Source organism: Daphnia magna, linkage group LG8, assembly GCF_020631705.1.
Source record: "Daphnia magna isolate NIES linkage group LG8, ASM2063170v1.1, whole genome shotgun sequence".
In the NCBI taxonomy this organism is placed as follows: Eukaryota; Metazoa; Arthropoda; class Branchiopoda; order Diplostraca; family Daphniidae; genus Daphnia; species Daphnia magna.
Window position 1 is genome coordinate 3,126,223 of NC_059189.1, and position 20,255 is coordinate 3,146,477.

Below are 20,255 nucleotides of genomic sequence, written 5' to 3' on the forward strand. Positions count from 1 at the left end.
AAGAAAAACCAAAACAGCAAGGTGAAATTGATATCTTCACAAATGAGGCCACTAGTTACGTCGAGACGTTTCTCGAGACGAGATTTTCCGCATCGTAAGAAATAATCCGAAAAGGACTGGACATGTCACTTGCAGCTGGGACTTTGGAACACTAGAAAGTATTTAAAAAAAAATAAAAATAAAATAAATAAAACTTTGCCTCGATGCATACTCTTATTCATCAGACCGACCATCTAACGTACATGGAAATCTTCAGACTGGCGTCTGCGCTTAGCTTCATCAATCAGCGGGACTCTGTTCGTCTTGATCTCCAGCAATACGAGGATCCTCAAGATATTTAAGACGAAGATCACTGCCGCTCAAACCCAATGATCGGAAAGCCTATTTTGGTGAAGGACTTTGGTGTAGATAAAGGCCATGGTTGCGCAAGACTAAAACTTAAAATGGAAAACTAAAAAAAAAAACTTAAAAAATTTTAAAGTTAATAAAATTAAAGAATGCATTGCAAAGACATTGTATTTACTATTACTATATTGAAGGTGCAAGGGACTCCTTAATAGGGAACTTGCTGGGAACCCAAGAATCGTGTGAGCTGGGATTCAATACAGTTGCAAAACAAAACATTTAAATATATTGCCATGCAGGCGCTTATTAATGCTAAAAGTTTCAAGGAAAACCAGGCTTTCATTTTGTCCTTCTCTTTCACCCCATCTATTAAGCAATAATTCCCCAAAAAACTCAACCGGAAGAGGTGCATCCGTAACTCCTGGTTTTACCGATCCACGATCAAGAAGCAAGTACTAACGCCGCATTGCTTATTTTTCGAAACTATAGCATGCAGACCTGATATAGTTCGTAGAACTATCCTCCATATCCTCTTTGTCAAAACGTTGGAGCAGCTCTGACGTTACAAAGTTCGTTTTCCGGTAGGAAGTGGCCACCACCGCACCAAGGTACGGAACAACAAATCCGCATTAGTCCCATCGCAGCACAATTCAATTGACGTCAATACGCAATTACTAGTCGGGAACGGAGTGCCAACCCAGTCAGTTAGTCGACTGTTTTCGCTGTCTGATCGTCATGGGACGCATCTCTTGCTCATTAGTTATGTGCGTGCCATTAGTGTTAAACTTTCTACTTTTCAACAGTTTCGCTTGGGCTTCAAATCACGGTCAGAACATTTTTTTGTTACTGTTGTTGCTTTTTACTTTAGATGAGAAATGGATAATTAAATCAATTATAAAGTTATAGAAGTTAACTGCAATCAACTGAACCAACTTTTGGGTTCGAGCAAAACAATTGACTTATGGGTTGATGGTAGTTGCATCGCTAGAGGCCAGCACGTATTCAGTGGTGTGGTTTCCTCCTTTAAATAATGGGCAACCCTATTTAATTATGAAAAAAAAAAGTTTCAGTTTAAAACATTCAATGGGGATGGAGAAAAAAAAAAGATTGTCGATTTCACGGATTAAACTTTTCTTACTGTTAACATTAGGCGTAGGTGATACGTTGGATAATAACTTGGTGGCTTCCGTGCAACCGCTGGGAAGTTATTCTGACGTTGATGCGTTCCTACGCGGTTGCATGCAAAACTACGGATCGAAGGCAGTGCGCCGCGTCAAGGTACTATACTATTCGATTATGGCTCCTTTCCTGCCGGTACAATCCTTGACCACAGAGTAGGAAAACAAAAAAACTTATGCATACAGTATATCAATAAATAAAAGAAAAAACAAATCATAATAATACAGTCACTGTGTCGTCGTCTTCACAGGATCAATGGGCACAGACGGGCGTCTGTTTGGAGAGGATTTTCTTCACCGATCACATTGCGAAGCAGAGCGATGGCCTGCTGATTCGCATTCCGTCGGACAACAGGACGACAACGAGCATGAATGATGCGCCCATTACGAGCCTATGCAATAAGTATTCAGATCACATATACAGTTAGATACAGGCTCCATAAAGTACATCGAACTGGTCGAATAAATGTGTCCCCACTAAATATACAGTCACATACCGGACATTGAGCAATGCATTCAGTCGTTCATTGTGGCACTCAAAGGCTGCACGGCCGTCCAGGGCGATCACGATTTACAATCGCTTGGATACGCGTTGTCGGGCGCGCTGAACTACGCCTGCCAACACGAAGGAGAACGCATCGTTAGTAAGTACATTTTGGCTCTCCTTTTGCACGTAGAAAATGTTTAAAACAGAATCTTTTTTCGTCTTCTCCTCTTATTGAAAGCTCTTACCCATTTGTATCACTAGGGTTCGTTGCTGGGGGCGGCACCGAGTGTCTGAAAGAACCACATGACGCGGACATCCTTGACTGCTTTCCACTGCGACATTCTTTTCCTCACTCGACTGCAAGGAAATGACTCTATTTTTCAGAAGGAGAATTGCAGGTACAAATTAGTGTTCAAAAACCTAATCAATATTACGTTTACCTTATTTCTTTGTTGGGGGTTGCTGTTCGCAAGGATTCATCAAGAGAGTAACGAGTGTATCGTCCGAGTGTTTGAGCAGTGCACCAATCCTTCGAGCAACGTCAAAGATATCATTCGAGGATTATTAAATACCATCATGAGTGAAACCAAATGTGGCAGTTACATCCACACCGTTAACGAGAGCGGCCCTTCGGCAAGCTACAACAATAGCTTCGCAGTACTGCTACTTTGCATACTAGTTTGCATGTATCATTTGTTCGTGTAGTTCGGGTTCTGCAAATGTTAACATTAAACTTATTTTTATTTATTGTTCAGTATACACAAAAGGCTTTTGGAATTACCTACGCGATGTGACTCATCTTGGTCGTTTTTCAGTCATCGGGCGATGACGATATCTCCATCTTCGACGGCCATTACTGTGCAGAAATCGAATCTATATACCTCGTTCTTTACGTGTGGAACAACTTCATCTGCTTTCCAGATTTCCCCAGCGCTCGCGTGCTGAATGAAACATACCACCCACACAGTGCGTGCTGTCTAATTCGACGATAGTATAGCCATCATCACACCAGGTCCGTGTGTGTGTACGCAGACTTATGGGATGGGCGATGAACAAGTCGGGCGACAGTTTAATAAAACAGGGATAGTCGAACAGACTGTCGGGGGACGAGATGTATACAAAATGAAGCTTGCGCTAAAATTAAACTACAATCGAATGTACATGTACATCATCCTGACTCTATGGTGCATATGAACCCATCGTTCCCCCCGCTTCAATTTTTATACTTAAATCGTTGCCAGGGCACTCGAGTCGAGTGTTGAGAACGATAAAAACGGGCCTTTTGAACATTTTTGGGACGGTGTCCAAAAAGGTTTGGTTTGGATGGAGCAAGAAAAGCAGGTCAGAAACAGGAGGTCGTTGCATATTACTATGTTGCCCGTGTCGCACGACAAACAACGGATCGCCCTTCTCTTCCGTGCAATAAAGCCATCAATATCACACTCCAAAGGGGACACACACACACACACACACACACAAAAAAAATGGGGAAGTTTCCAGCCTTTATTTTGACTGCAGCGCCCATAGAACAACGTTGAAACGAGCGAAACAGCAGAGATCTCTTGCCAAAACGCATCTCCAACACGCTATGGTATCGCCATTAACGGTGCGACTACAAGTCTGCATTTACATTTGACTCTCCTCTTCGTATCCAAAGCAAAACGAACAATTCCCGTTTGCAAATGCGAGGAAAAAGGATCGGTTGTCACTAAAGAAGCGACAGCAAATGATTAGAACATGTAAATACGTGTCTTTAGATAGACGTTTTAGGAGAAATCTCTCGAGATGCATCGCGTATATCCGTGGGATGGCCGAAATCAAATTATTTTTTTTTTTTTACGAAATGACATTGAAGCGCCCAACAAACGGCCGTGATGAAGCATTCGTCACAATTGGCTACAAAAAGATGAAAAAAACGTCATCGGGAAACTGTGGCTTTATGATGGCGTCCTGCTCAGATAGCAAACGAAACGATAAGCAACGCAAAGGTGTGGTTTAAAAAATACAAAAAAACAAACACAAAAAGCAATTTTTTAAAGGAACAAACAAGAAGGCGGAGGGGCGGAGATTAAGGAATCAGAGACGAAAGAAAAAATGTCGGGCCGAACCCGACCCAAGTAGAAACCGAACCACTCATCAGAGTGAAACCGCCGTTCAGCTTCGATGCACGCCAGTAAAAATTAAATACAAAAAAAAAAGGGAGTTGGATTGTTCAGTTACGTTAGTGGTTCCAACATTATTGCGCATACCGTGGTCGCAACATGAAGTGCGGATTAGATTTTTTCCACGCCCTGCTCGTGCTAATCGCCTTGCTGACACCTGGATTGAATTCAACTAAACTCTATCTCGGTAAATCATTTTTGCGTCATCGATTCTGACACGATCTTGGCATTGATTACTATCGACTTGACGTGAATTGATTATGACATTTGATCTTGGCCGATATAGATGAAGTGTTGGCAGACGCCATCGAGAAGTTGTTTGGTGCTGTTGTCCAGGACGAATTTACCGAACTGATCGACAATTGCCCCGATGCCTCTACATCGCTCAAGGTCAGCTTTATCTGTACACAGTAGATGACACTTGCATGAATCATAACCTGATACTGTTGCTTGCTATTGACTGGAAATCGAACGCGTGTTGCCCTTTTCCACCATCCGTGCAGAGGACTGGCGACTGTATCAACGATCGAAATTTATCTTACGAACGCTTCAGCTCTGCTTCTCCGGATACCGTCTACGTCAAACAGATATGCGAGTACGTATTTTTACTTGACGACCAACCGATAAATCCAATAAGAAAACAAATGCCCTTGCTTCGATGATAAGCCTCGGTGCCGGTCCTGTACCCATAATTTAAGAGAATTTTTGAAACATATCGCCAGTTTCGATGACAATCAATAACTTTAGTTAATACTGGATGTACAGTGACCTCTCGGCTGTTGGCAAATGCTTTGAATCAGTAATCGAAGCCTTGGAATCGTGCAGCGGAGACAGTCGAGAAATTCCAAAGAAAAATATTAATGCAGTCGGTGCGGCATTGAACGCCGCACTCGACTATTTTTGTAAAGACGGCGGCTCCAAATTGAACGGTGAGTCAAACACGTACACATTCACGACACGATAAATAATTTCATTTCTCTTTCTACCGTTTCGATTGTCAAGAATTTTTCAAACAAGGATTTCCTCAATGTTTTGTCAGACGACCCGGGAGGCATTTGGCACGATGTTTTCCTGGAAGAACTGCTGGACAGGCGGCTGACAGTCATCGAAATATTAATTACTGGGGAACCATCGCAGAGGAAAATGATTTCTTTAATGCGCACAATTGCATGTTAGTCATCAACCTCTTTATCAATCGATCGGGAGAGAAAGAAATTAACGCCCCCCACACACATTTTCTTTGTTTGTTTAAAGGTTACTGAGGAATCACACAAATTGCGCTGTTGGGACTCTTCAAAAATGCTCAAAGAATGGCGTCGACGTCTTCCAGGGCGCTATCGATACCGTCATGGACCACTTAATGTGCGTCGACGGGAAACCGGAAACACAAGAAAACAGTGAAATGGACGGAGTCGGAGCGATTCATCCCGTTTTTTTATCGATAATGTCGGCATTAGTCTGCGTCGAGATCCGTCGTTGGCTATCGGCCAAGTCGTTCTGAGCTGCGCCACGTAAATACTTGTATGCAAATATGACAAGCCCCATTTTTACAGCCGTTTAAAAAGGGGGATTGGCATGGAGAAAGATTATGTCACTGCGACGACGAGAAAACAAAATGGATTGAACAAACTGCCGAGTGAGAGGATGGACTGACAAGTTCTTCCCCCTTTTTTTTTTTATCTCTATCTTTTTTTTTAAATTGCCAAGTGAAGCGATTCTAAAGACGCAACTGCCTATAACAACGTGCCTTATATTCGCCTATTTCTTGTGTTTGTATGATTTACTTTTCATGTCAAACTCAATGATCCATGTTGTGATTATTGTAGATCATCGCTCTCTATCTCTCTAATCGAGCGTCCACTCAACGGTAAAAGCGTAGAGGGGAAAAACAGAGTCGAATAGCCGTAAAAATGGCTCTTAACATAATTTGCTAGCCGTGAAATCTAAAAACATTTTCATTGAAAAATACAATGCCTCAATCCACACACACACACACACACAAAAACGCTACGTGTCGATTTCGTTTGCCTAGTTCACTAGAGTTCGAGTGACAAATGCATAAGCGAAATAAGCAAGACAGTAACGACATTCTAGGGGAGGCACGACATGGCGTCATCGCCATGTCGCGACGAAAGATCAAAACGTGAAACACACACTCGATTTATCCGTCACGACAACCGCTGCTCATATTTCGATGGCTCGCATTTTTATTTTCTTTTAATGGTAATAAGATATGGAAGGAAGTCTCAGTGTGACCTCTGTTCGAAACCGCTGAACATTCGCTCTACGATCACGTCACGGCTCGGAAATGGCGCAGTTGAATATTCGAGAAGAAAAAAATCAAATGGGATAAAGTAAAACCCAATCGCATACACTATGCAAAAAGACTGCGCGCGCTAATACAAGCCGAATAATTCATCCACAAAAATTCTCGTTTCTTTCTTTTTCCGCTTTTCAAATATTTAAACTTCAGCCTGCAGAATAATTTCGCATAATGACAAAATCTCCTCTAGCGTTTTTCCATGGAAAATTACCTTCCCTTTTGGGGCTTTCATTTTATTCCTTTTTTCTTTCTTTTGCGGGGGAACACAAGGCTACCTTATGTACTCTGTCCGGTCTGCGTGTTGTTTCTTTCCGTTAAAATCGACGGTGACGGATGTTCTTTTTCTACCATCCCATCTATTTGTTTCTTTTTTCTTTCTTTGCCTTTATGCCCTTTAACTAAGCTGACGACTGCTGCTTCCATCATCATGACTAGCCTATCATTCACTTAAACAAACTGTCCAAACAACAGGGGACTACCTGCTGATCCGTGCGAAAACGAGCAGACGGCACGGGGACTGCTCAATTCGTGAGCGCCATCATCAAAATGTTGAGGAACACGGAAAGGCTTACAGAGGCAAACAATGACTCGATGTCGTCAGTTGTTTTTGAAAGAAGGAAATGCAAGAAAATGCAACTGATTCGATTTCTCGGTTCCGATGACATCGGAACAGCTGCGCTTCTCACGCTCTCTCAGCTCCTTTCAATTTAATCGTTGCGTACGCCACGATAACACGCACGTTATTCAATCGCACGCACAGAGCCATCACTAGCGACTGTTGTGCAATCTATTGGAGCCAAAAAATCTCTGAAAGTAAGAAATAGGCTTAGTAAAAAATACAAAAAAAAACGACTCAACAGCACAATGGATGCCATTACTGTCCGTGTGTCTTGTTCCCTTTCTTGTTTGTTGTGCATCGTGCAAGTTACACCCCTCGTGAAATGCAGTAGCCCCGGAAAAGGCGTGGGAAATTCAATATGTGCGGTTGAATTTGAACGAATAAGGCCGTTGTGTTTACATATTGACATTTTCCTGCACCTTTCCTAACCGAGGCGATGAAATTCTTATTATTCCACGCTTACTTGTACACATTAATGCGATTTGCGTTTTCCATTTTAATAGGGACCATTACAACCAGACTTTCAGAGTTTAGACCCAGCCCTAAAAGTCAATGCTGCTGATGGGCTGACCAGCAACGGCCCATCAAGATGACTGGGCGGGATAAAGATCGATCGACTGCAAGTCAAAAACATGCGGAAAATTTCCCCCAAAAAAGGATAATTTCTTTTTTAAACAAAAGGTAATGAACCACTGCATCTGTACTTTGTAATGCAAATCAATAAGGGCCGTAGTTATGAAGTGTTTTCGCTTGTAGACTCAATAAAGATGCACTTGGAATGAAGCTAATAAACGTAATAGATCGCTGACCTACATAATATAAAAGACGGACAAGTTATTTTTTTTCCCCCGTCCCCCTATTACTTTGTGACGGCAGAAAACATCAGTCAAAAATAATTGGGGCTCTGATGAAAGGCGCTAGAGCAATTAATGTGCGCAATTCCAAGTCTACTGCGCATGCGTCGCTTCAAACATTTTTTTTCAAATTTTGATTGCTGTAATTGCTGTGACGTGTGTGTTTCAATATGAGTTCGCAAGAATTGAGTATGTTAAAAAAAAAAAAAAAGGAACAATTTCTTAGGGCCCAATAAAGTTTCAATTTAAAACAATCCAAAAAAACTATTGATGACGTTACGTGTAAGCACGAACTGCGTCTACACAGGCAGTGGCGTACAAAAAGTTTTTTGATTGTTCCCAAACTTTGGCTCTTTGCTGACGACATGCAACTTGGTGATTCTACTAAAACGTCATTCCACCTTTTTTTATATCGATTGTCTATGTATGGTGTCTCTGACGGCACAAGGGCATAAAACATGAAATAGTTTAAAGAAAAAAAAAAACTCGCATATTTTACGAACAACAAGGATGGTCTGACGTGCCTCCGGCAAATACCTACGTTAGATACTACATGGCAAGGAATTTAATTGATGCTGGAAGACGTTGCATCCTATGCGTCCACTTGCAATCGATTTGGAATGTTTGGTATGATCGGCCTCTCACGGCCACGCCCAAATTCAGTCCGCATCGATTACGTGTCCGGACTAATGAACTAGCTTTAGGTATACAAAGGGACAATGTTTCGTCAGATTATTAACTGCATAATTGGCTTGAAATCACGATGGGATAACGACAAGTGGACACATAACTATCTAATTGACTCTTCCCGCCATTGACCCTCCGTATAGCGTAACCCCTGTTTTCTTCAGTTAAGAATAACGAAAGTTTGGAGAATAGAGAAGTTGTTGAACCATCGGGAGGACCGAGTTCGTACCGACGCGTGCGTTACATTTGAATTTTTCATTGAAATCTGGGTGCCCCCCAAAAAAGTTTGTTTGATCCCCAAAACTAAACACAACAAGTTGCATCTACTTTAGTTGGATGGAATAGCTTCAAAGACATACACAAGCGTAGCTTTTCGTTGATTATCAAAACATTTTTCGTTTGAATAATTTCAACGGACATTTCGCTTACAATTTTGCGCGTTGAATAGAAATCTACTCGGCATGTGTACGTGGCATTCGGAAAATTCGAGAGCCGCTTTAATGGAAGTACATTAAACAGAAGTAAAAGAATTTTGGGGGACCCATGTTCTGATTGGCGTGGGTTTTTCTCACGTTCGGGTCACGGTGTCTGCAACACGCCAAACGCTATCGTATAGAGACGGCTATTAAGTCAAGTCACCCTTTTGATCTCGCTGGCCCAGATGAGGCTACTAGCTTTCTGTCGACTCCAATCGAAAGTTAATTGGTGAAAAGGGAGTTTTGTTTTTTTTTTTTCGTTCAAAGTAGGGCACGTGCATTCAACGCATCCAAAAATCAAGTCGTAAAAAAAAAGAGAAAAAAGGAAGACACGGTGACCCCGCGCTTCTCCTTCTAATGACAATTAGTTGAAATAAACCCAGAAAGAAAAACTCAAAATGCGGTTGACATTAGGCCACAATCGTGTTTTCCTTTTTAATTTTCAAACGCATTTTGATTTTATTGCCAAAAAAAAAGGAGCTTTAAAATTGTTTTTCTTGCACGGCAATTAATTTCATACTTTCATATGAATGGTGAACTAAAAAAAGAAGAAAAAGTGAAAGCTCCGTTTTCACTGATTGCGTTATGAGTGCTCCGCAATAGAGTTTTGATCAGTAGCTCCATAATACAAAGGCATTGTAGTGGGCCTACGCCGAGCCTAATGTAATACGGAGCACGACATCAAGAATAGTGGAGACAGACCTGCTAGATGTCTAATAGAATCGGGGGCCAGGAGTACGTACCATGTACGTCCACACACAGAGAGATAGGATCTGAAAAGCCCGAATCGATCCATTCAGTTAATAAGCTCAAATATAAAGATCTGATTTTTTTTTTCCCCTTCTTTTTCACTCAACGGCGGTGACACAACTTATTCTGCTTCTGTTGGCTCTTCCGTACCAACTCTGTGCACCGGAGAACTAGAAAGGGGGTGGGTCGGATATGGAAGACTTTTGTGACTATATATCCAGCCTTTATATATCAATGCTCCTCTGTCTGTATATATATAGCGTCTTTGATCTCTACGGATGCGAGAGCGAACAACGGATCTGCTTCTTTCTACCTCGGCCTCCTTACATATTATAGCCCTGGCCAATAGTTTCAATCCGGTCGGAGAGAGGTGAAAGAATAGAGAGAGAGAGAGCTATAGCGTTCAAAAGTACCGCTTCGTCACGGCGGGTTGCGTGAAGAACAGAACGCAGAGACTCTGTTCACAGAAAAAAAAAAAATTTTTTTGAAGGGAAAGTGGTTCCTCCATTTCGGAGCTATTCCTCCACCCTGCTGCCTGACTTTATTGTTGACGCTGTAATACAAATCTGGGGCGTCCATATTGGTGAATCACACCGCGGCAACTACTAGGCAATCCAATCCCATCCGCGCTCAATCGAGCAGTTTGCGTTGAATATTAGATGACGAATTCCTGATTTTTTTTTTTTTATGCCAACCTCACTCCTTTCTTCTTTTCTTACGTCATCCGGTTCGATCGCCCTCAAAAACATCCGCATGAAAATATTCGCCCCCCCCCTTCTTTTTTTCTCTTTTGCCTAGCGCTAAAAATACAAACTCCGCAAGCAATGTGTAAATCAATGTCTAGAGCGAAAAAGGTTCGTTTGGCTGGAAAGTTAATCCTTCTCGTTCTCTCATTGACTTGCCTTTGCCTCGCCATTATTCCGCGCTATTGCGGATTACATATCGATCCCGACAAGTTCTTGTTCTCTGTTTTCAATTTCAAGAAAAGCAACAGCACTATTGCTATATCCATTTGCGCAACGTCGAGGAAACAAAGAGAAAAAGACAGTGAAGAAGGGAGGAAACCTAAAAATTTGGTTTGCCACTTTCAACATCTGCTAGTGCGCTATCGATCGAAAGACATATAACAAAATGAGATAACCGCCACACCCTCTTCCGAGAAATCAAATCCACGCAAGATGGAATGAAAGCAACGGAATAAAAATCATCTTCTATTTTCGGTATCACCTAGCGATGAAAATGGCTGGGTCATTCAACGATGCAAAATATTCATTTCTCAATGCGACTCAATAAATTTCTCAGATTTAAATGCTGCATTTCCTGCGCGATATTTTCTCAAGTGTTAAAAATCTCAAACAGCATCAATGAAGAGGGCACGGTAACCTTTCTCTGATGAATTATTATCGCTATAGCGCGCTATAGCTATCTGACGATTGGACGAGAGAAAGGTCTTTGGCCAAGTACGCGCGCCCCTCATATCCTTTTGCCCTTTCTGGGAGTAAAAGCCTGTCATGCCTTGTTACCAGTTTTTTCTTCTCCGCAAGTATCTCAGCATTCTTCAGTAACGATGGGAACTTTGAATACTAGATGCTTTACCGGAATATCGATCAAATAGCAAAATAGAAGACTCGGTTCGTTCCCTTTGGACTCAAACTTCAATCTTTTTTTTTTTTTTTCAATGGAAAAAAATAAAATAAAATAAAGAAGCGCCTGAATAACTTAAAAATGCGTGCACGAAAGAAGAGAGAAAAAAAAAAGGGGGGGGGGCAAACAAAAAGCAAAACAGCTGGACATGAAAACCCCTTTCCGGCATTGGTTTAGCACGCAGATATCGATCCAACGCAAACCTTTGCCGGACCAAGAAAAACAAATAAAAACACGGCCAGAATGAATTCGACATATCCCACGGCAAAAGAGGCAAACAGGTTCGTTGCCCATCAGCTGTTGTTTCACCGAGTGAAAAAAAAAGAAGAAAGAAAACAAAAAAAAGATCGAAGACTTACCCCATTTCCTATCGAATTCGCCGTCTCCTATTGTCCGAATTTCCGTGGGGCAATTTAAACTAAACGCTAGATGACGTGTCCTCCGAAAAATAAAACCAAAGGCCTTTTTTAGTTTTTCTTTTTGCATCTTCAACAGGTTTTTTTTTTGTTGTTTGTTCTCCTTTTTGAATGTCAGAATGTATTGGCTGTTGCTCCGCACTTGACAACCATCACGCAGCAGATACACAGATAATGAAGATTATGCGCGCTGTTGAGACGTGTGATCAGGGCTTCACATTTTTTTTTAGGGCAAACTTAAAAAAGAAACAAAAGAAAAATTAAAGTAAATAAATGATATAAAATGAACGTAAATGCATGAATGAAAATATGAACACGTGATTAAAAAACGAGAAAAAAAAAGTCGAAATTACAAATGTCTCGGAAACAGCAGGGAAGGGGTAGTGAACTGTTTACATGGAAATCAAAGATTTGAAAAAGCAAAATATATATGTTTATAATCCTTATAGTTTTGTATGTTAAATCAGCACATGTCAATCAGTGAATATTGAAAAACTGAAACAAATTGAATATATAGTCACCTTGGATGTAGTTAAAAAGACGACGGTCCATTCTTTACAATGAACGACGTCATGAAAACAAAGTATTTGTCAATTTACAATATGCCAGTGTTTCGGCCATCTTTGAACACTGGTTATTAATTTTTAGCAGTTGCCTCAGGTACTAAAGTAGTTAGTTGCAGACTATTTGAGCTACCCATCGTTAAGGATGGATAAGCAAAATGACATGCATTTACTACAATAGATCTGGGCTCGAGTAATACATTTTTTGTTTCTTTTCATTTTTCTTTTGTGAAAACAAAACAAAACAAAAAAGAAAAACCACAACGATATAAAACAAAATAAAATAAAATAAAGTTACCTGATTCATGAAACAATGCACACATCCCCCAATCAGTCAACCAACATTTTTTGTGGATCTATCTTTTGAAAAAGATGAAGACATACAAATATCATAAATGGAATCCCAATTAGTGGAGGACAACAAAAAGAGATTCACAATTGATGAAAAATCAGAACGAAAGGGGATAGCAGTGTGTTTTTGTTTTGACATGCAACTGAATTGAAATGTTGGGTCAATCAACACCAGATTGTACATGTGTCAGCAGAGGAATCGCAACCCCATGCTACTTGTCATTATCATTAATAATTATGTATATACTTGTTTATAAATATATCTTTGAAATCAATTAGAGGAGGAGATTGGCATTCAAAACAGCTCGAGAATGCGATTCGAATGGACGATCAAAATCCACACAACACACACCCACACACACAATAGAATCACTTGATTGTAATTGTATGTTTCTCCGGTAGGTTATTTATTTTTTTTTTTTATGTTCTTTCCCATCACCCGGGAAAACAACCCCGCGAGGGAATTTAAAAAAAAAATTTCAATCTGTTTCTTGAATATTTTTCTTCTCATTTGTTTTTGTTTTTGTGTGTGACTTTTTGGTACGGTATTATTTTCCATCGTTTCCATCGTTCCGGAAGTAAAGAAGGAAAGGGAATCATCTTCGGCCGATGTGACAATTGGCCAGCGTCAGGCAGCAAAAAACGAGAACGGCAAGCGACGACGTGACGGACGACGTGGCGGCAGACGCCGTGGAAATGGGCGACGAAGCCGCTGAAACGGCTGAATTAGCTGGAACAACATCGCTGACGTTAGTCGTTTCTCCGACACTCACTTGAATAGCGGCAGCAGCATCATCTCCTGCGCGTTTTCCGACAAAAGCACAACCAAAACAAATCAACAACAACGGCGAGTGAGAGACACAATCGACCGTGACTGTTTTACATCATGCATGGATAAAACTCTCCCCCCCCCCGTCCGCTATGTTTGTTTTTTTTTGTTTTTTTCACGCCCGTTTCCAACCCCTTCTGTCTAGCATCAAACTTGAAAATAGCTCGCACAGTTTTCGACTAAGCCTTGCAAAACGAGGCTGACAAAACTCGTCCATTAGAATATTTCTGGCGTTGTGTTGATTCTCAGTACGCCTACTAGTTCATTCTCGGGCTTAATTGTTGATGCGCTTCAAAAGAGCTGGGAGGCTAACTTGTAAATGTACATGGTGGACGCGCAACTCTACTTACATCTCTTCGATATGCAACGCAGTCCTCCAAAAATAGATTCCAATCCTAAAACAAAAAAAAAGCCCGGCTTTGTGTTTTCAACAGTTTCCCACCTCCATTTTCCGATGGTTACAATTGCGACTATTTCTTGCGTTCGATAGACATTTCAAAGTCAACACTGTCTGTTCATACACAATAATTTAAAATAGCGCCGCTTTTGTCGATAGAAGAAAATGAAAACATCAATCACTTCGAAAAAAAAAAAAAAATAAAATTACCTTCAGAGACGTAGACCATGGTGCTGGCCGGTTCGGCGTTGGATGGAGCGCAGGTATAGTTGCCAGAATCCACGTCAGTTACGTGACGTATCGTCAACTGGCTAGTGACACTTCGATCTGCTGCACCTTCACGTTGCTCGCCGTCGTTCGTCATTGAATTGCTTTCTATTTCAGTGACGACCTCGACTCGAGGACGAGCCCTGGCTTTTGTCCGGCTGCTGGACGGTGAACTGCTACTCGCATCGTCCATCGCTGTTTTGGAACCGCTGCTGTCAGTAATCGAGTCGTAATTGATCATCCGGTCATTATGATACCAAAAGACAAACTGTGGCTCCTGAGGAATCTAAACGATTGTTGAAAACAAAAGACGAAAAGAATCGGGGCAAATGAACAAAGATGTCACGGCCATTTATCTTTAGGGTTTTTTTGTTTTTTGTTTTTTTCTTTACATTTCTGATGATGCAAGTCAACTGGATAGCGCTGCCCATGTCGACGTGATATTCACTGCCACCGATGATTGACGTGTCCGGCACGATGACACTGACGTTGTAGTAATAAATCATGATGCCCGTTTCGGTCGATACCTAGTCGTTCATCATTTGATTGTTGACATTTAAATTCCTCTCGACAATATTTGGAAATTCAGACAAATTTGAACGCCACATAATCAATGTTTGAGTGAAACCGTTGATTATCGGTTGGTATTTACGTGCCGAAAACGTACCTGGCATTCATAAAGGCCTTGATCGACCAATGCAGCGTATTTGATCTGTAACGTCCATTCGTCGGTGCCTTCGACATGCAAAACTCGGAACCGCTCGTCCTTGTTGTAAATATTCCGTCCGGAGGCAACGATTCGCCAGTCGGGTAGCCGCACCCAAGAAACCTAAAGACAAAATGGAACCAACAGTGAAACGTTTTCTCCATCAAACGTGAGGCAAGGAGACACACGAAGCAACACAATTGAAATCGAACCGTTTGTTGTAGCGCCATTCCATTTTTAATTCGCTTAAAATCGAATACGCGCTCCTTCTGCAAGCGCAGAACGCATGCAAATATCGCATCGCAATCAGCATGGATGCATAACCCAAAATAGATACAACGTAATGTTACGTGACGTTAACTATTGCACCAGTTTTAGTTTTTGATCTTCGCAGGGGGGAAAACAAAAACGATGAAATTTCCACCACTTGACACCGTGACAGTCCTCACGAGACACGTGATGGCGAATTCGATCACGGTTGTATTATTTTACAAGGCCTGTATTGCCTATAATTGTATCCCAACAGCTGGTCCCTCGTCGCTCTCTTCCAAAAAAATAAAATGAAAAGGCCAAGGATCTAATGTTTCTTTTATACTTCGTATCTTTGTAAACTTGCACTTTTGCCTTTCGAATTGCATTTACAGATGCGACTGACGTTAACAAGCAACGCGCACACAAGACACGACCAAAGGTAGAACGCAATCCAATTACTTTGTCGGCCAACAAACGATAGAATGCCCCCCTCCCCCCTTCCCAAAAGCTTTTTCGATTCGTAAAGGTATACGTTTACAACTTGCCAAAATGGAAAAAAAAAAAAAGATACCAACCTGGAAGTCCTCGGTCATGTCCACTGGGCAATGCATAAAGATGTTGCCGTTGAGCGACGTCTGAACGGAGATGATCGTCTTTGGCGGTGCGTTGTCGCTGGCGAGGTACGGCGACGAGTCGGGGACCGGTGACGTGACTTGCACGGCCGCTCGTTTCCCGCCAGCATTTCTCGACGTAGAATTGCCGTTCCGTCTGTGGTGATGATTATTGCGAACGAACTGCTGATGCGTGCCGCTTCGCTCTATTTGAAACAACACGAAATCAGATGAGTAAACTCTTACATACAAAAAATTGTCCCTCTGCAATCAAGGATAAAGTCAAGATAAATTGACATGTAGGTTGGCTAAAAGAACAAAAAGAAAAAGGTGCAAAAACAGGATTACAACTAACAAAGAGATAAAAATGGGACACCGGACCAAGGCCAAACTCTTGTATTCCCGTTGCTACGCAAAAAAAAAATAAAGAACATAATCCGGCCTCTCTTTAGGTGATCAAAAGAACTCTGCGTCTATTTTCCTCAGGTCGTTGTGAAAGTCCACCGTGGAGCAGCAACATGTCACGAATGAGCATTTTTTCTTTTTCCAACACGTAACAAGCTGACAGGAAATCTTTTCTGCTCATCTGAACATAGTGTCCCCACCACCCCCCAAAAAAAAAGCCCTTGTCCACTGGTGAACCATAAAGTCACCGAGGCCGGACCTTTCATGTCATCAGTCGTAGATTTGGGGTTTTCTTTTTTCTCTCTTAGCTTCCATGACATCACGTCCTATAGGTCTAGCCGGAAAAAACTTTCCAGGGAAGCCGTACAAGTCGTTAAGGCAGCTGTTTATGACACAGTCGAGGTATACACACAACATGCGGCCTTTAAAGGAAACATAACTAGCGCCTAATCACGTAGTTAGTTACTGTAAATAATAGGCCGTACTCACCGCGATTGGATGCGGTAGCCACTAGAAGAAAAGCGAGAGCCATCAGGAGCCACTGCATCGTAAACAACCGTCTGATCTGGAACCGCTGCAATGGGAAATTGAACAATAAGGACTTTTTGACTGATTGAATTCACTAATGTTTGAACGTTTTCAAAGTCTATGGCTATATACAACAAAAATATGTCGTTTTTTTTTGGAGATAATTAAGATAATGTATAAGAGAAGAGCATTGGATACGTTACCTGGTTCATTGTGGTTGTTGGTTGGCGGCCGCGTCACAATCCATCCAAGACCGTCTGCGTAAAAACGAAAATTTAGATTTCAAAAAATCAATGCAAAATGCTTTTGGCAAACGCATTGAAATTTCAGAGACATTTTTTTTTGTTGTGTGTGCCTCTTCACTTTTGTGCGTACAAAAATACACTCTGAGAGATTGGCGACGGTTAAGCGCAATCCCAATCACGGGGATCAAATCGTAAGAGTAATAAAACGAATGTAAATATAAATGGTGAATAGGACATTTCCCCCCCTTAGTTATTAACATAATGATGGCCTAACTTTTTACTATCGTTTCCATCAAATCTAAAAATTCGGTTGAATGCCAGGAATGAAATAAAAATTCAAAAACCAACATTTTGTGTTCGAATCATCATCCAAGTTTGATCGCCACTTCTGTTCATCCGTCCGAAAGCAAAACAATTTCAAACAAACCCCACAAAACATAAATAAATAAATAATAAATTCTCTGAAAAAAACAAAAAAAAACAAGAAAAACAAAAAAAAAACGTTCAAGAATTGACGATTTTCTGTGGGGCGTATTTCAATTTCGTTCACCTGCCTTCTGTTTACAATCCTATCCCCCCTGTCATTTCATTCGTCCCCTTCCCCCGCTTCCCAATCCTTATTACCTAATAGATAAGACTACAATATTAGGCCAAAACAAAGGGGGGGGGGGGCTGTATCTAAGCGAAACAAAAGGGATCACGAAATAGAAGCGAGCCCCACCACTAATGCAGCGTGAATGCGGTCAAAAGAGGGGAACGATGTTGCTGCGTATCGCCAACCCCTCGCCGCTGGATAACACAAAAAGATTTGATACAATGCGGTAGAGTAGAGCAACAGGATTATATACGAGAAAGAAGATTTCTCTTCATGTTTAGCTGTTGCTGTTGTTTATACCCAGCACACCATTTATATGTAGGCAGTCTAAAAGCTTATCTCGTCACAAATGGAATGGGGGAGAAAAGGAAAAAAAAAGCGACCCATCCCTTAACCTACCACACCGAAACAAAAGAAGAACAAAGTCAGTTTACACTCAGTAACCATGGTATCGGACCGAAAAAAGCTTCAATGTACCTGCTGTCCCAGAGGCAGAGGACGCGTGCAACAACGCCCCATTTTCCCCTTCCCCCTCAATCTCCACCCACATGTTAGCGAGACCATTGGTTGAAATCCAATTTTTCACGTTCAAAAAGCCACACAAAATAATAGAAAAAAAAGTAAACATAAACAATTCTCTCCCCCCCCCCTGATTTTTATATAGGATCTGTCGTCGTCGTTTGACTAGAACCTTCCTCCTTTTGAAATCCTGTACACACACACGCACACACACACATACCAAAAGGAAACCACACATCAAACGAAAAAAAAAAAAAAAGAAAGGGACCGGAAATTTGAATGGTGACTGTTGAATGTCGATTCGTACGCGTCGTAGAATTCTGGTGCGCACACACGACAAAAATTGAATATTTAAAACTATACATACGAACGATATATACGAAATAAGTGCCAGCAAAATTGCTGTATGGTAAACGTGAACGCACGATACGAAAATGTTGTGATCGAGAAAAATAAAAAATAATAGTTTATTATTACCCCGATCTCAAAATAGAAACAAAATCCATCGCGGGCCGGGTCTTTTAAACACATTTTCGCAATTGTCAAGGAGAAGGGCACACGGACATTGCACATCGATAGTTCTTACAAAGTTGAACCATCAATGCCACGGGAGCCGTGCACAAGAATAGAAAAAAAAATAAAATGTTGGGACGAGATTGTTTCATTAGTATTAACGTCACTAATTCAATACCCACCCAAGAGCAGAGTACAGTATCCTTTGTGTCCCCTATTTTCAATTCCTCCGACTTGTTTCATTAAAGCCTTGAATTGCAATTCTGTTTCTATAATCGGATCCCTAAAAATAGCCAACATGTCGGCACAGTGAAATCTATCGCATGTGCTACGTACTTTTTTTTTGCTCTGTCTTGTTTTTCCCATATTATGCAACATCGCATTCAAATTGAATGCGGACCGTTCCATCACATTTGAATTTCATGCGCACGTAGACACCACTGCGAAACAAATGCCACGTACGCACTACCAGAGTTTGAAATGATTTTTGGATATTTAACTATAGTCCGTAACGGCCCCGTGAAATTGTTATATCATTAAAAATATATATATTCCTTTACCCCCGCATGAGCTTCCTGTCGTTGTATTGAAAACGTTCGCTATGATACGACGTTGGTTGTATAGCTGCAAATCTATTGAAAATCTAATGTTAAAAGACTATAGAAGCAAAATACATACGGTGCAAATAAAACAGCGTTCGTTCTCAACGTCTTCGCGGATTCGTACTACATAAATGTAATCAAGACTACATATCAAGTAGGCAGACAGCAAATAGGGAAGGGAAAATGATGAAAAGAAGGAAAACTATATACTCTATACTCCCCTTTTTTTTTTTTTTTTTTTTTTTTTTTTTTTTTTGGGGGGGGGGGAAAATTGTCCGGGGTTTATTTTCCGTAGTCAACAACTAGAATACATGCGAAAGTGACATACACGAGTGGATCCAGATATATATATATGTACATGGGGGAAACTGGGCCTATCTGCACCACACTGAGAGGGCGGAACGTACACGATCTCTGTTTGGCTTGTGGGCTTTTTGTCCTTGAGGTTTTCCTCCAGCCTTATTTGAATGTCAGACGTACAGTCCATTGTTGTTCACGGGAGCCTATAGAATACAGCACGCCTCTTATTGCAGGTCATTATTCGCAGACCGGGGTTGTATAGAAGAGAAAGCAAAGAACTCGGAAAATCTCCATTCTGTTTATCAATAATAGACTACATCCAGCAGACAATTATTTGCCTAAAATAACACAGCGTTTAAATCATTATTTGGATTTTCTTTTCTTTTCTTCTTTCAAAACGAGTAGTCTAAATCAAATTACCATAAAGCGTTAGAGTGAACGGGAAAAAAAAAACAAACTGGCAGCTGATTGCCCTATGGCCCTTGGCAGCTCTTCCTTTTTTTTATATTTTTTCGCCAGAGAAAATAAACCAATTATCGAAATGTTGCCCCTTCTCTTTCCCGTGTCTCTTTTGATACGCATATGACCTGCTTGCGTGTCGTTGAAGTGTATCCAGGTAGAAAAATGAGGG

The 20,255-nt window shown here is 41.2% G+C and overlaps 3 protein-coding genes across 9 annotated transcripts in view; 2 read left to right on the forward strand and 1 right to left on the reverse strand.

The window, feature by feature from the left end:
- Window positions 1-1,036: 1,036 nt before the first annotated feature.
- Window positions 1,037-2,759, forward strand: LOC116928834. Its single transcript, XM_032935958.2, has 6 exons — window positions 1,037-1,171; window positions 1,496-1,623; window positions 1,775-1,926; window positions 2,013-2,167; window positions 2,272-2,408; window positions 2,484-2,759. The coding sequence occupies exons 1-5, from the start codon at window positions 1,081-1,083 to the stop codon at window positions 2,379-2,381; spliced, it is 636 nt and encodes a 211-aa protein (XP_032791849.2). The 5' UTR covers window positions 1,037-1,080; the 3' UTR covers window positions 2,382-2,408; window positions 2,484-2,759.
- A 344-nt stretch (window positions 2,760-3,103) lies between these two features.
- LOC116928835 lies at window positions 3,104-6,159 on the forward strand. The gene is made up of 6 exons (XM_032935959.2): window positions 3,104-4,359; window positions 4,459-4,562; window positions 4,676-4,767; window positions 4,938-5,101; window positions 5,175-5,343; window positions 5,427-6,159. Exons 1-6 carry the CDS (start codon window positions 4,272-4,274, stop codon window positions 5,671-5,673), a joined length of 864 nt encoding a protein of 287 aa, XP_032791850.2. The 5' UTR covers window positions 3,104-4,271; the 3' UTR covers window positions 5,674-6,159.
- A 5,883-nt stretch (window positions 6,160-12,042) lies between these two features.
- The window catches only part of LOC116928832 (zwei Ig domain protein zig-8), a 44,456-nt gene continuing 36,243 nt past the window's right edge, over window positions 12,043-20,255 (reverse strand). For 3 of the 7 annotated variants that reach the window (XM_032935957.2, XM_032935951.2, XM_032935950.2), the window contains 7 exons: window positions 17,054-17,107; window positions 16,812-16,896; window positions 15,882-16,123; window positions 15,016-15,177; window positions 14,741-14,875; window positions 14,292-14,634; window positions 12,043-13,654 (listed from right to left, as the gene is read on the reverse strand). In XM_032935957.2, coding sequence (XP_032791848.1) covers window positions 13,452-13,654; window positions 14,292-14,634; window positions 14,741-14,875; window positions 15,016-15,177; window positions 15,882-16,123; window positions 16,812-16,896; window positions 17,054-17,062 — 1,179 coding nt within the window. In that variant the 5' untranslated portion in view covers window positions 17,063-17,107 and the 3' untranslated portion in view covers window positions 12,043-13,451. Of the gene's footprint in view, window positions 13,655-14,291; window positions 14,635-14,740; window positions 14,876-15,015; window positions 15,178-15,881; window positions 16,124-16,811; window positions 16,897-17,053; window positions 17,108-19,282; window positions 19,420-20,255 lie in introns of those variants that run through there. The other 4 variants (XR_006650774.1, XR_006650773.1, XM_032935956.2 and 1 more) reach the window with 4 other exon arrangements.